The sequence below is a fragment of the Monodelphis domestica genome, chromosome 6 (genome assembly GCF_027887165.1).
Source record: "Monodelphis domestica isolate mMonDom1 chromosome 6, mMonDom1.pri, whole genome shotgun sequence".
Classification (NCBI taxonomy): domain Eukaryota; kingdom Metazoa; phylum Chordata; class Mammalia; order Didelphimorphia; family Didelphidae; genus Monodelphis; species Monodelphis domestica.
The window spans coordinates 58,494,544-58,511,132 of NC_077232.1; the positions used below are offsets into that span (position 1 = coordinate 58,494,544).

Below are 16,589 nucleotides of genomic sequence, written 5' to 3' on the forward strand. Positions count from 1 at the left end.
CAGAGATGGCCTACAAAGGTCGTCCTAGGAGCACTCGGGTTAGGGAAGGAGGGTGGGAGGGACATAGGAGGCTGCTTCTGACTGGAGGAACCCCTCAGGACACAGTCAAAGAGGAAAAACCAGCAAGAAGCACTTCTTTTTCTCTTGTGCTCGCCCAGGCCCAAGTGTTCAGTGGTTCTGTTCCTACTTCCAGTTCTGGCCCCCTTTCCTCCTGACAAATAGGGGACATTCCTACCTGCAAGAAGACTTGCTAAATTGCATGAAGGAGGACAAAAAAAATTGGCTTTCTTGGTTTTTGTGAAAAGTGTTCTGAAACTAGTGGAGCCTGCCTTCCTGTTTGGGATGCTCCATTTTAATGCTTATGAGGCTGGGGCTCTGCCTTCAGTTAGGGCCATCTCCGTTTCCCTGCTCACTCGCCCCACCTGTCCAGCTGGCTACACGGAGCACCCATGAGTCACAAGAAAAGCAGAGGAGCGGTGGCCAGCTTCCTAGATCTACTCGCCTGGCTGATTATCCCTGACCCCTTAAAGGAAGTTCTCCTGGGAAGGAATGACCTAAAGTTTCATATTCTAGAAAGGTTTTCCATGTTAACACCCACACTCCTGTTAACCATTTCTGAAAAGCTGATCAAATGGTACCTTTTTTCTTTGAACAGGTTGAGGGGAAATCTTTCTCTTCCACTTTAACTGAAGGCCTATTACACTTCATCCTACAGAAGAATGACCGTCTGGCTCCAGAACATAGTCTTGATGGCCCGGGGGTTATATCTGTTTTAACAGGCAGTCCAGCTGGAAAGGAATACATAAGAATGTAACCACTGAAAGCATTGTTTACAGAATCAGAGACTCTCTGCCAGGGGAGGGCCTTCGGGCCATATCGGCCAGTGTCCCACTCCACGAACCAGGGTCTGGAAACCAAGCAGAAGCCAGCAGGTCCTGAGACCCTGTGGCGAGCACCAGCTCCCATAAAAGTTGCCCAGAAGCCCCTCTGCCTGCTTCCTTCTCACTGTGTAGGCCAGCTTCCAGGTTCATCACTCAAGGGAAACAGCCCTCGCCAGAATTACCAACGATCTCTGACCCGCCTTTTCTTGATCCTTATCCCTCTTGGCCTCTCTGTAGCACCTCCCTGTTAATTCTTGGAGGCTTCTCCCCCTCTGGGCCATCCTGGGCCTGGGATCATCCTCCCCATCACAGCCCCTGACTGCGGGCACTTCCCAGGGTTCTGTGCTAGGCCCGTCCTCTTTTCTCTGCTTTCGCTTGGTGACTCGTCGGTTCCTCCAGGTTTAATGATCGGTGAGATCTTTCCTAACAGTTCCTCTTACATGGACCATTACAATATTTGGATTTGCTGCCTCAAGCCTCTCCCTACCCTGATCCATCTTCCATTCAGCGACCAAAGTGGTTTTCCTAAAGGCCCCACCACTCTCCTCTTCCATTAACTTCCATTATTACCTAAGAATGGCCTCAGATGTAATACAAAAAATGTGGCCATCTGAATTTGGCGTTCAAAACTCTTCCAGAGCAGGCCTTTTCCCGTCTTTCCTGTCTGACCATACATCACTCCAGCCGTATTGCTCCTCCTTTCCTCAAGCACAAAGTTGTGTGTCCTGGAATGAGGGCTTTGGGATGCCCCCTGCCCCCATCAAAGCCCTCAGCATCTCTGGAATCTGTCCCATCTCTTTACAGGCCCCTCATGTGCCTCAGGTCTCTCCTTGCTCCCATCTTTCCTAAAACACAGGTCTGCTCATGGCAGTCCACAACTCAAAAACATGCCAGTGGCTTCTTAGTACTTGTGAAATAAAATACGCCCATCTACGTTAGGCTTTTCAAGTCCTTCACAACCTGTCTCCCAAACTCTCCTTTCAGCTTGGTCTCTTCCGTTACTCCTCTTTAGTCACCCAGACTGAGCTCCCGAGAGCAGGGACGGTCTGCACTTGCCCCGTGTCCTCAGCACTCAGCACAGGCCTGGCACATAAAGAGCGCTCGCCTGACAGGACTTCTTCCTACACACACTGTACACTGGTCAAGCTGGCCTCTAGCTGGTGCTGTTTCTCATCGCTGTGATTTGCCCTGACCATCCTCTGGTGGGCACCACACTCCCTTCTTGCTGTGGCCCAATTTCCAGACTCATTTCAAGGGCCACCTTGTACGTCACACACAGACACACGCATGTCATCTTTTCCTATAAGCTATCTGAAAGCAGGGAGTATTTCACATTTACTTTTATGAAAGGATACAAAAATAAATGTGAAATACTCCCCACAGTCAGTGTCTGACACCGTAAGTACTTACTAAATGCTTGTTGATGGACTGAATAAATAACTTTGGGCAAACACATACTTTTCTGAAAATGAGAATACTATTATCCTTTCCTACTGCTAAAACTTGAGAAAAAACACTAATATTAACTTTTAAAAAATACATTTAATTCTTGTTTAATATAATCCCCAGAAATATGGATAATTCAAAGAAATAAAATGTATGTAACTTTCTGCTCTTCAGGGGCTTACATCTCAGAAAGGATGACACATAAAAAAAAAAAGAATTGCTAATAACTTTCTTCCCTGCTGAAAGAAGCCCCAGAAATTAAGGCCTTCCCTCTGAGACAAACTCTAACTGATCCTATGTCTATGGCCTGTTGTCTTCCCCATCAGTTTGCGCTGTTTGAGGACAGGAGCTGTTTTTTGCCTTTCTCTGCATCCCCAGGGCTTAGCATGGTGCCCAGCACACAGAAGGTCCAGAAAACCTGCTTTCCAACTCATTACTGGAGTCAGTAAGTGCTATTCAGAGGGAAAGGCCATTTCCTAGGGGTGGTGGTGAGGAGATAAACCTTGACAGAAAGCTCAGTTCTGAGGCAATAAAAAATAATTGAACCCAGAAATAAAAAAAAAAAACCCAGCTAAGCTCTAGGCCTAGCTCCATCATTCACTAGCTGTGTGACCCAGAGCAATTTTCTTTCACTTTCTGATCCTCAATTTTCTGTGCTATTAAATGTCAAGCTAGACATTCTCTAGGAAATTTTATAATTTGGACAAATGGGTTGGTCCAGAAGTGAGGAGAGGAAGGTACTCTTAAGAGGGAGACAATATCATCAGAGAAAGACCAAATGTGGGAAAACATAAAGCCTATTCAGAGGATAATGGGCTAAAATTGGTAGAAATGGTAAGAGAGAAGAGCAAAGAGGAGCTGGATTTTATCCTACAAGCAATGGAGAAACCATATTTTGAGACCTAACTGATTCAGTGTAAAAAACATTTCAAAAACACACATGATGAAGATTATCAACAGTTTACTTGATGGATGGGAGTAAGGAAAAGACAAGGTGCCTGTTAATCAGGTGGGAGGCTACTACAATCATTCAGGTCTGAGGTGCTGAAGGCCTGAGCCAGGATGGTACCAATGAAAAAGGCAAGGAAGGACTGAATATGAAAATATTGCAGAGGAAGAATCCTTAGGACTTAGAATATGAATGGATCTGCAGGCAATAGAGTGGTAACAAAGACAGTACATTCTAAATCTGTGGGACAAAGATGATGTGGAAATTAAAAAAATGTGGAAATCACGGAAACTGTTTGGGAAATATAACTTTTTAGGGTATTTCAAATACCTTTATAAGTGTGAAGATGAAGATGGGATTAACTCTCCCCTTCTTACTTGTAAATTGAATCAACAAAAAGAAAAGTCACAGCTACTTTACATTTAGTAGGGGAGGTCCACAAACCACCCACTAAAGCGGTTTATAGCTTCAGAAGCTACTGAATGCTGCCTTGGGCAGTGCTAAGCAAATTTAAGGACTGCAATTGGAACCTGTAAAATGGATGACATTAAGTGACATTAGGACAGAACAAGAAGTGACATTAAGAAAGGTCTTTAAAAGAGGCCAAAACTTCCTGTCAAGAGGTCTTCCAAGTTTTTTTGAGGCTCTGGAGGCAGGTGGAGGACCTTCTTCAGTGTGGACCTGGGACTCTAGCATTTGGTAAGACTGCTCTTGGATCTTTCCCTCTGGACTACAACATGGGTGAGTGAAAAAGTTGACTCCTTTCCTGACTTCTGGAGAGATTAGTTTCCGGAGGAGGCCACATGGTTATTCACCACCAGTCCTCTGGCTAAATGGCCCTCCAGCTGAGAGTCCTCTAGTAGAGGATTAATGAACCGAGTTGAGTCAGGCACTGGAAAAACATTTAGTGTGATAGCTAGACTTCTCACTCTGCCCTCTTTCACATTTCTCTATTTTCATTCTTTCTCCTAATTTGTAAATAAACTGCTAACAAAGTCATTTTGACTTGAGTTATAATATTGGTAACCATGTTCTCTTATATTTAGTCAAACCATGAATTTTAACCCCTACATAAGATGATGAGATCGTTTTATTATTTTCTTCATAATCTGTCATGTCAATTAATAATAGAAAATGGAGTTATTAAAAGAAAATACATTCTATTTTATACCTTTTGAGTTTCTAGCATGTATAATATAACTAACTCAAAGTCAGAATAAAACAATAAAGCAAAGTTAATTTTCATTTTTCTTTTCTCAAAAATCTTTGGAAAAATGTTCACTATTACGTAAAAAAAAAAATGCAATGCTTTCACTCTAAAATTTAAAGCACATGGCTACAATTATTTAACCTGCCCAAAGAAATACCTTTGACCTTAGAATTGATCCTAAGCATCGGTTCCAAGGCAGAAGAGTGGTAAGTGACTCGCCCAGGGTCATATAGCTAGGAAGTGTTTAAGGTCATATCATGACTTCTTTATCAGTTACCAAGCCCTTTACCAAATAGGGCTGTTTAACTCTAAAGCCATGGTGGAGGTAAGCAGAAAATTAAAATCACAAAACAAAAGACTGCTGCTATTTGTAGAGGGGATAGGAACAGTCAATGGCATGAAGGCAATACTACCCAAACCCTTTTTAATTTTTGATTTTTTAACTAAGAAAAATGATCTTCCAACTTGGAAAAGGAAAACAAAAATAGTTGCTATGGAATTTTCAAACATAAAAAGGTGGTCCACTTAAAAAAAAAAACCCAAAACTATTACCAAGAATCTTGGTCATTTTTTCAGATGAGGTCACTGTATTAATACTATATCACTGTCTTTGTTTTTTTTTTTGTTATAACAAAGCATGTGAGTATGAAACATAGTTTCAAAAGTGATTAACATAAAAGAAAAAGGTCTCAGTAAATTTTTCCAAAAAATTATCTGCCAAAAGCCAGACTTTTCCATTCTCTTATTTTCAAAAAGGATATCCTCAAACTATACAGATCATTTCTGCCAGTCACTTTGCATGACAAGATCAAGTGTTTGTTGGCTGAGGCTGCTTCCAGACTCATTAGGCCTTTTCATTAGAGGGGATGTTTTCCATTGATTAAATAGAACTAAGAAAGAGCAAGAGAGATGATACATAATTTTGCCCATTTCCCATTTTTCAGAGTAGACAACAGATTAAGAACATCAGGTGGGAGCAGATGTAAAATTATTATCCACTATTTTCTCATATTTTCTTCTTTTTGAGATTGATTATGATCTCTGTTCAAACCAGTAGATGATATGACCACACACAGGCAACAGATCCTAAAATGACCACCATATCTACTAGCTATTTATTTTTTAAAACAGTTTTTTTTCTCTTTTAAAAATTATTTCTTATAAGGGATGGTTCTAGAGGGAGTGGGCAGGGAGTGAACTGGCAAAACAAGTTATATAGACACCAAAGACATCAATTTTTAAAAGCCAGTCAGTGCTTACCAATTCAGAAGCTTCCAGCCCTTTAAATGAAGAGTACAATATCTAGTTGTAAGACTTCTGAAACCTTCCTTCCTCCTGAACCACATTTTTCAAAATGGCCTTCACCGCCCTCCCCTGTTCTCAGCATCACAATTAAGTCATGAAATATCTAAGTAAATACTGACTTTGTTTAGAGGAAATGGAGGAATTCTAGGAAGAATATGCCTTTTTTATTCTCTGCTATGGAAGTAAGTGAGTCATTATTTGAGGCAGCACAGTCTGTCTTAAATCTTTCTGAATCCAAAGCCAGGGCTCAGCCATGTCTTGGCATGGGCACTTCCTAGTGTGTGATCCTGGCTTAATCATTCCAACTCTGACTATCCATTTCCTAGTCTATAAAATGGGAATGATAATATTTGTACCATCTACTTTAACACCATAGAAGGCCTTCTTCACAAGAGCTTTCCAAGTACAAATCTGTATTAGCTGTTCTCCAAAAGCTTCTTCCTATTATGCTTCATGGCCTGTGCCCATGAAGTGCACTTCTGGCAAGCCCCAAACTAGAAAAGCACCGAGTAAGGGGATGAGGATTGGCTTGTATTTATGTTTCCCAAGAACCAGATCACATAAGCTCCAAGATGTTAATCAGCTGCCTTGTACCAAGGGCTGAATTTTTTCAGCAACACCAACTCATCCTTCTACTAAGGCATAAAGAGAATGCAACCTACTCCAATGGAGAACTACCCACTCCAATGAAAACACAGATTGCTGAAAGCACAGAATAAAATAACAAAAATAGTATTACTCACTTTTTGCATCTATTAATCTTTCTCTTGGAGCAGTATCTGAAGAAGACAGTTGTTCCTTAACTTTGGCAATATCTTTAGGATGTAGGTAGTCAAATAAACTCTGACCAATTAGATCATTCTGTAGATATGAAATGTTAAAATCTGATATTAAATATAAATATAAATAGCACCTTGAATAGAAATCCACAAATAAATGCTACTAAATCTGTACATTTTGTCTTATAGAGATAGGAGAACTTTCAGAACTTTCTAGTTATACATCTACTCAGAATCGATAGTATCTCTTTGGATCAAGCCAACAAAATATTGTGGGCAAAAAAATGCAGGCATGGATTTGGCTCCACCACTTATGAGCAGGGTGACTTGGGGAAAAATCATCCACTTGCTGTGAACTGCAGTTTTCTCATCGGTTAAATGGAAATGATATTTGTAACTCAGAATCTCCCAGGGTTCTTATAAGGAGTAAATGCCCTATGCCTTCTAGTTAGAAACCATTATATTCAATTCAACAAACATTTATTGAGCACTTACTATATACAAGGCATCACTTTAGGCACTGAAAAAGACAAAATCAAAACTGTCCCCTCCATTCTACTAAGAGATGCACCATCTACAAAGGTAAATGAATATCTTATTAACGTAAGGGAATAATCACTAGTAAGGAGATTATAGAAAACTTCATTGAGGATAGGTAGTGTGACATAGTGGACTCAGGGTTATATTTGGAAGGAGACCTGGGTTGGAAGTGTTCCAGTATTTGCTAATGAAAGACAAAATCACTTCATCTCCCAAAGCCTCAGTTTCTCCATCTGAAAATGGGGATAATAACAATAATTATCTTCTCAAGTTTGCTATGAGGAAAACTCTTTGCAAAGTTAAAGAGCCATATAATTGCAAGTCATTGTTATGGTTAAGAATTTTGAAAGGCAAAGCTCTGGAGGGAGATGGAATATCCAGTTCAAGGCCTAGTCAGGAGTGCAGCTGCGCTTGGAATGCAGAACCTACGTAAGACAGGAATGTGAAGGGAGACTGGAAAGCAGGTGGGAACCAGATGGTGGAGGTTCTTAAACATCAGGGTGATGAATTTGCGTTTTATTATAGAGGCAACAGGGACTCACAGAAGGCTTCTGAATTAGGAGAGTGACGTGAACAGCTATTATACGATACTTAAAATAAAAGAATCAAAAAATAAATCATATAAAAATCCTGAATGGGATGATAGTACCCTTGCAATATTGCTCTGAGGCAGAGTAATGTAAATTCTTCCAAATTCCAAGGAATTCTTATTACTTCCAAAGACGCAGGACTTCACTGGTATAGGTATTTCTTCTACCAATGCAGGTCACAGCCTGTTCATGAGGAGTTCTTGTCCCACCTCCCCCAAATTAAAAGTCTTCAGTTGATTTTCTAAGCTTATGTAAACTAGTCTTTTCTCAACAGACACACACAGTTCATCCCTGAGCCTGTACTTGAATCTTCCAGCCTAGTAGCACCTGCCAAACCTCAAAATTTGCTGGTACAGGTACCAAAGTTCAAGTTCACCTTTGTGTCAAAGTGAAGAGCTGGAGAAGGGCTCTGCTGGAGCACCCTGTGAGGCACACTTCCTTTTTCTAATGGTACATAGCCCTTCTGAGAGCCCAGGGCCGAAGTCAGGAGTATAAGCCCTAGCTCCAGCATTCACTACACAGATGACATTAGGGAAGTTCTGTGATCTCTTTACATCTTTCTCCTTAAGATACTGTTGTATGAATTGTTAGGGGTCAATAGGTGGGGCAGTGGATAGAGCACTGGGCTCTAATCAGTTAGATTCATCTTCCTGAGTTCAAATCCAGCCTCAGACACTAGCTATGTGACCTTGAGCACGTCACTTAACCCTGTTTGCCTCAGTTTATTCATCTATAAAATGGGTTAGAGAAGGACAAGGTGAACCACCCCAGAGTCTTTGCCAATAAAACTCCAAATGGGCTCACAAAAAGTCAGATACAACTGAAAAATGACCTGGTCACAACAAAGAACTGTTATAATAATAAATTCTACTCATCTCAAAATTATTGTGGAGCTGCAATGCTATATATAGCATGTGAAGGCACTTGCTTGGATTAAAAGATTTCCCTGAGGTCACACAAGTAGTAATTAGCAGATCCAAGGCTACACCTTTGACTCAAAATCCATCCATTCATTAATATCATACTGTTCATACATGTTCATATGTGTCCTGTGATTATCATATTCAGTACTCCCCGCCCCCACCTTTATGCTTCCTTATCACTAACATAGAATTGTGGTATGTTTATTTTATAGTAGTATAAAAGGAAATGACTCATTAATAAGAAGAATCACACATTCCCTTGGACAAATACACTTTCACAGAGCCCTAGGCTTAATTAACTTACCCTTAGAGACACTAATTTGCAGAGGAAAGATATCAGTAAGAAGTCAAAGCATTTTGTATGTGGCTTGTATACTACAATTATTGTGGCAAAGAACTAAACATTGTAGGGTATCTCATTACCGCATTTATGAAGACAAGAAAGTTTGCCCATCATCAACAACAATATGAACAATACCTGGCTATAGTTGAGGATTTTAAAGACGGATTCTGAAACAAATAGTATCTTTCCTCTGTCACATCCGACGACAAAGAGAAATCCATCTGCTGCCTAATTAGGAAAAACGGATCATCGAATTAGCACATTCACAAAATAAGATTCTTGATAATTTTGAAATGGAATCAAGGACTCATTTCATAAGAGACCCCAAAACAAATATTCCCATTGAATTATACATGCATGAGAACAGGAACTAAAAAAATCCATAAACTCAAATTCTTTATGCATGAAATAAGGCTTTTCTGGCACTCTCCCTTTTCCAAGGCAAATATACACATTCATTCTCATTCTCTCATTCTCTCTCTCTGTCACCCCCCCCCCCACTGTAATCTACATTTCTAAGTTTGAAACAATGATAATGAACCCTATTAAAAATCAGGAAGATACATAATCAAGATTATTTCCCACTGGATGAAAGCCTGTAGAGGCTGTGCTTTCTCCATCAAGTTCCATGAATAAGTAATTCTGCAACTGACTGACTGTTATGCCCACTTCCATCTGAGGTAGGAAAAGGAGAGCTGGGCCTCTGCCTACCCACTAAGCAGCAATTCCCCTTCAGTTCTTTCATTCAATGATTCTGACTAAACAAGCAAAAGAAGTAAATTCCATTAATTCTAGGTAGTATGCAGACAACTACATTTTGGGGGCTGAAGGGTTGGGGTATAGATCCTGCCTTGATTAAGAGTTTAAAACTGTTTCTATATATTCAGCACTCCAGATAAGACCATAGAGTGGCAGACATGTCAAGGGGAGAAATAATGAGGACAAGTATATTGATCTCAGGAGAAATACCCAAGGATACTAATTTTTTAAAAAAATTATAGCCTCAGATATTTACCTATAAATGCATAGTGTGGATAATAAGCAAAATCTTAAAAGCACTGCGGTAAAATTGACTTTCTTGGTATTACAGAGACATATCTGACAGGATACGACTTTTATCTAACTTATGATTATCAACTTGTATGCCTCATCCACAAGAAGCGGAGTAGCTAAAAGGGGCAAGAGAGTAATATTGCACATTAAGAACATATGCATAGGAGGAGATACATGAATGGTGGTGGGAAGAATGCGGAGAGAACATGTAGTTGGATTGATGGAAAGTACAAAAGAAGTCAATTTATGGGAAAGGTAAATTAAAGATCATCTTGGCACAGTGGGATCATGTTACTGTGAGGGGATTTTAACTGACCAGGAATCTACTGAGTGTTCTCACTCTACTCAAAGTAGACTCTTGGATACTTCATGAATCTAGGATTCCTTTGGGGTGGCTGGTTCTTTCACTAATAAAGACTTTTTCACCCTTTAGTAAAGGATTTTCATGGGTTATAGTCAAAGAATTCCATCACCCTCCGGCTAAACTTGTGATCAGTTTCTCCAAACTGATTTAGCCTGGTCTTCAGGTAAAAAGAAATCCATACCTAGTCTTTAGCTGGGCCTGTCCTTGGGATCTTTCTAGCCTGGTGGGGCCTGCCAGTATTTTTGCTCAGTTGGCATTGCTATATTAGAGAAAAGAAGAGAATCAAAGAAGGGTAAAGGCAGGCATCAGACAACAGAGAGAGCAGAACTAGCTGACTTTAATTTCTCTTCTGTTTTCTCTACTAAAGAGAATAATCTTGGACTGGGAAGGATGGAACAAAACATGTTTAATAAGGACCTTAATCTCAAGATAAGATGCAGAAATGGTAAGTTTGCAGGTAGTCATACTCACTGAGATTGCTAGGTTCAGATAAAGTAATAAAATTACTCAGATAAACTGTCTGAGTTGAATATAGAATTACCCTTGGGACTTCTAAAAAATCAGAGTAAAAATGGATTCTTCAGATTCATGGGCAGTGAGAACTTAAAGGAACTTTAAAGTTCATTTAGTTCAACTTTCTCATTTTTCTGAGCACGCAGTTGGTAATCAGGACTTGAACCAAAGCCTCTGGACCTCAAGTCCTGTGACTTTTCTACTATCTCATGTTGATTACATAGGTCCTCTGCCTCATAATATGTTAAACAACAATGAAATCCACAGAATTAAAGAGAAAGAACAAAATCAATACAATGGATAATGAACAGGCTAGAAAAATCTTGCTGTTAAAATTGTTTTAAAGAATGAAACTAATAAGGTCTACACTACAATTAGGACTGGAAGAAATACGAAAAGACAAATAAGCTGGATAAGAAAACACATCAAAGAAATTAAAGAAGATCCCTGTTCTCTCTTTATCTGCTTAACATAAATGAAAAGAAAGGAATCAGGGATGCAGGTTTTACTGATACATAGTTTACACCACAGAAATTTTGCTATATATGGATGGCCCTGTCATTCCTGCCTCACTTTCTAACAAACCCTCATTTAAAACAAAAACAATACGGTATCTTACCCTAATCTTATATTAATCTATAAACTCTTTGATGTTAGGGGTTGCCTTAGCTAAATTCTCCCTCCTTCTCCCATATGTTATAGTTTAGAAGTCTGTCATTATCTGTGATTAAGACTACAAAGCAAGACATATAAGTTTTTTAAAAATACAAAGAGACATTTAAAATTAGGGAAAAAGTGAAAATTTGTTACTGTAAGTATATTTTTAAATGGTCCACATTTTTTCCATCTGACAATAAATAGCCACCCAAAAAGGGGGAAATAAGAATAGAGATAATGCAAAAATTCCAAGTGATACCTACCATCAGAGTTAGCTTTGGAGTCATTAAGACCTAGGTTCTGATCTTGTTCCTGTGTTTTCAAATCATAACACGATAAACCTTGAAATAAATGATAGTAACCCTAGCTCTGAGGCTCTGTCTAGTATATAGGATATGCCTAATAAATGGATATTTCATGAAAGAAGCTATCCCTCCAGCCTAGGTGGCTCTAATTTTCAACTCCATTTAAGGCTTATCTCAACTCCTACATGTGGTCATCCTCACCCCCCAAATTATCTACCTTTCCCTGACCAGATAACTTTATTTTTGTTTATCTGTATGCATTTTGCTCTTTCTACCTCCCACATGAGATTCTTGGAGTAAGGGGCTATTTCATTTCTGTTTAATACTGCCAGCCCTAGACACTTGATAAATGCTTCCTGAATCACGTAAAATAAAAAAAAAAGTTACATGGAAACAATGATACAATTATGAGATTAGAGGAGAAATTAGAAAAATTATAATAGAATATAGGGTGTCCCAAAACTCTTAGTAGTTTTAAGCTTGAATAGCTCTATTTAAATGACAACCCTAATGCACTAATCAAAATCTGAGATACAGCAACATTAATGAGAAAAATTGACACTAAATTACTTCCTAAGGAAATCTGAAAAAGAACCAAGTAATAATAGTACAAAGGGAAGTAGAAAAAGAGAAAGAGAAAAAAGCAAATGAATTAGGAAATGGAAAAAACTCTTATTATATTATTTTAATTCAATTCAATGAATATATTTGAGAGCTGGATTTAAAAAATACCACCAATAAGGGGGCAGCTGGGTAGCTCAGTGGATTGAGAACCAGGCCTAGAGATGGGAGGTCCTAGGTTCAAATCCGGCCTCAGCCACTTCCTAGCTGTGTGACCCTGAGCAAGTCACTTGACCCCCATTGCCTAGCCCTTACCACTCTTCTGCCCCTTGGAGCCAATACCCAGTATTGACTCCAAGACAGAAGGTAAGGGTTTAAAAAAAATACCACCAATAAAACTGGCAAACTACTAATGAATTAAAAAAAGGGGGGTGGGGAAAGAAAGTATAAATGTCCAAAATTGCAAATATAAGAGAACATAAGAAGAACACATTAAATTTTAAAAGCCAGCAGGGAATATATTACATGCAATCTATATGCTAAGAATCTGAGAACTTTAATGAAAAAAGCAGATTATTTGCAAAATATAAATTTTCTTAAAAGGACATGACAAGAAATAACTGTGACTCATCCAAGAATTACATGCTCAAGAGAACTTTATGGGTTAATTTTTCCAAATCTTCAAAGAATAACTGCCATACTAGATAAACAATCTTTAGATAAGCATGTTACCAATTTCTTTTTATGAATTCATGTGGTCTTGATTGTAATACTTGGTAGATATGAGAGTATATTAAGGACCTGCAATTCTATCAGTGTGGGAACCCCTTCTATCTACACAGATACCAACTAACTGGTCAGTATTGGTCAGTCTTAGAAAGTTGCATGGGGCAACATGATAAATATAATAAAAATGTATTTTGATAAAAGAAGAGCTAATATTTTGATGGAAAATGTGGGCTATCATGTACAGGTATGGGTAGTAGAGTAAGCAATTTCACACAAACTGAGAAATGAATCAATGTCACTGAGATGGATGTTCTATTGGAATTTCACTTGGCTATGGATTGGCCCAACCAAACTAGCAGATAGCAGGGGTAGATGGTAGGATGACAGAACGAAAACTCCAAATGCTTTTTGATAGGCTAGAATCATTGGGTCAAAATAAGTCACTGCACTGCTAAGGTGTATATGAAAAATAATGTACCTCTATTTTTAAAAACACTGTGTGGCTACAGGATGAGAGAGGCTCAACTTGAAAGTAGTTCAAGTGAAAAAGGCCTTGGGGTTTCAGTTGACTATAAGGCTCAATTACAGGTACAGTCTAGTTCAGCTCTGCATCCAAGGATCAAAAAAACATTTCCAAGACCTATTTCCATTCAAACAGTCAGTCAACACATATCTATTAATCACTTACTACGTGCCAAGCACCTAGGATAGGGGTACAAAAATGAAACAATCCCGACTAGCAAGGAATCTGCATTCTAATATGGGAGATGACAAGAATCTATGTATTATACACAAGGTAAATATAAAGGAATACATACCATATATAGGAAGTTGTTAAATTCAAAGTAGGAAAGGGCACTAACACTTGAGGGGAGCAGGAAAGGCTTCATGAAGATGGTGCTTGAGATGCATCTTAAAGGAAGAGAGGGACTCTGAGGCAGAGGTAAGGAGAGAGAGCATTCCGGGCTTGTGAGAGAGCCAAGACAAAGGTATGGACAAGTTTAGCTAGTTTGGAAAATGCTGCAGGGGGAGCAATGGTCAATGAGGATGGAAAAAAAGGTTAAGGACAGGTCGTGTAGGGCTGTGCACACTGAACAGACAAGGCTGTATTCTGTCTTAGTGGCACTAGGAAGCCAATGGAGTTGGCCAAAAATGGAAATCACATGATCAGATCTGCACTGAAGTCAAATTACTTTTATAGGCAGGGTATAGGATGGAGCTGAGAGATTAATTAACCAACTTTTATTAAGTATCTTCTTTGTGCTAGGCACTATGCTAAGCACTGGAAGATACAAAAAGTGGAGAAAAGACAATCCCTGTCCTCATGGAGCTTACGCTCTAAAGGAGTGGGAATAACATGCAAGCAAGTCTATATAAAGCAAACGGAATAGGATAATTAGAAAATAATTAGCAGAAGGAGGCACTGGAATTAGAGAGTGGTAAGGGGAGGCTTCTAGTAAATGATGTAGGAGTGGGAAGATAAGGTGGGGACAATGGCCTCTAAATACTCTCTCCAACATTAAGATTTTATAAAATATTCTATAACTATTGTGTTCTTTTCTTCTCTTATTCAGGTTAAATATTATCTATTTAACTACTCTGAATTCAATTAGTATAATAATTGATATTTACATCAACCTTTAAGGTTTGCAAAGTATATTTAAGCACACATATATGTTATATACTTGTGTACACATGTAACATATGTATGGGTACATGTATATATGCGCATATAAAATTCAGTCGATCCTCATGACTCTCTCTGAAATAAGTGCCACAGATATTATCTTCAACGTACAAATGAGGAAAGAGAAGCCCAAAGAGACTTGATCACTTGCCCATGGATGCCTCACTAGTGTTAGAGGGTATCATTTGTACCCACTTCTCTCCTGACTCCACATTGTTCCCCCTGTACTAAGCTGTCATCAAAAAGAAGGCTATAGAATTAAACTTAATAGACGTTTCTCAACATTGATTCCATGTAAAATACTGCAAGTGCACACATGCAAACAAACACACACACATACACACACACACACACCCCACTACTTCCAATCCCTGCAGATGGCCCCTCTTCACAGTCTTTATAGAGCCTGGAATGATGAAGCGACTCCTGCCTCAGTCACATGAACGCTTATGAAAAGGAGCTGAGGAGTTGGTGGAGCTGGTCTGGCTCCCTCTGCTGCTTGCCCCCCCCCCCCACTTCCCAATGACTGTGTCTGTGCTCTGTGTACCCGTGCAGTACAGGGCGACTCCCGGTTAGGAGGGAAGCTGCCTGAAGGCAGAACTGTTTCCTTTTCTTGCACCCCTCAGCGTTCAGCATAGCTCCTGGCCCATGGTAGGGTTAGAGAAATAACTGACTTCTCCCTCTTGTCTACACATTCTCTAGGATTCCAAAGCAGCATCACCCCAAAGTGCACAAGACTCAGTCATTTTGAGGTAAGGGGAACAAGAGTGGCAGAAGTCGATGGGGACATTTCCCTCCCTTCTCATGAAGGCTTAAAGCATCCTCCCCCATGGCAATAGGCTAGGGGATGTCACAGTGCACAGAGTGCTGGGCTGGGAGTCAAATCTGATTGCAGACTGACTAGCTGTGTGACCCTGGGCAAATCACTTGGCCTCTGTCTACTTCAGTTTTCTCAACTTAAAAATGGGGATATCAGCATATACTTCACAGGATTGTTGGGAGGACTAAATGAGATAATATTTGTAAGGCGCTTCAGTGCCTGGTAGAGAGCAGGTACTTAATAAATGCGTGTTCCTCATCTCTCCCTGCCCCAATGGTTAATTCACCAAAAACAGACTCAGTTACTTTCCATGCTCCTTTTTTATACTGTGTGGACTGGGAATATAATTTCAAGTATTGTATTGTTTTGAACAAAATTCTACCTCAACAAAACATTTCCTATGTCCCCTAATCCCAAACAGATGGTCACAATGGAACTTCACCAAGTTCTTTATTAACTGGTAATATGTTACTGGAGCTAAAGGATAATGATTATATAAATAGGGCAAGTCCCATTTAGGATGAAAATATCTGTGTAACAAAATCTTTTTCAAGTGTTTGGCCGCTAGGAGGCGGAATGGGCCTAGACTTAGGAAAACTGGATTTCAAATATGACCTGAGACACTTAGAAGCTGTGTGACCCTGAGCAAGTTCTTTAATCTTTGTTTACCTCAGTTTCCTGAATTATATAAAAATGGGGTCATAAGAGCACCGACCTCACAGGGTTGTTGTGAGGACAGCATTATTTGCTTACAATGCCTCCCTCATAGTAGGCACTTAACAAATGCTTGTTTTCTTCCCTAGAAGGCACTTATGAGATGCTAGTTGACTAATCAGAGCCATCTCTAGATATACTAATATATTTCATAAAGTTCACCAACTTAAAATCCACGCACGTAAGCATGACTCTTCAATAGCACTAAATATTCAAATGC

At 39.4% G+C, this 16,589-nt stretch overlaps 1 protein-coding gene across 13 annotated transcripts in view; it reads right to left on the bottom strand.

Moving 5' to 3' along the window:
* Positions 1-16,589, bottom strand: part of BMAL1 (basic helix-loop-helix ARNT like 1) — a 111,760-nt gene that overhangs the window by 14,634 nt on the left and 80,537 nt on the right. For all 13 annotated transcript variants that reach the window (XM_007497130.3, XM_007497129.3, XM_016423446.2 and 10 more), the window contains 3 exons: positions 9,102-9,194; positions 6,535-6,652; positions 639-788 (listed from right to left, as the gene is read on the bottom strand). In XM_007497130.3, the coding sequence (XP_007497192.1) occupies positions 639-788; positions 6,535-6,652; positions 9,102-9,194 (361 nt within the window). The remainder of the gene's footprint in view (positions 1-638; positions 789-6,534; positions 6,653-9,101; positions 9,195-16,589) is intronic.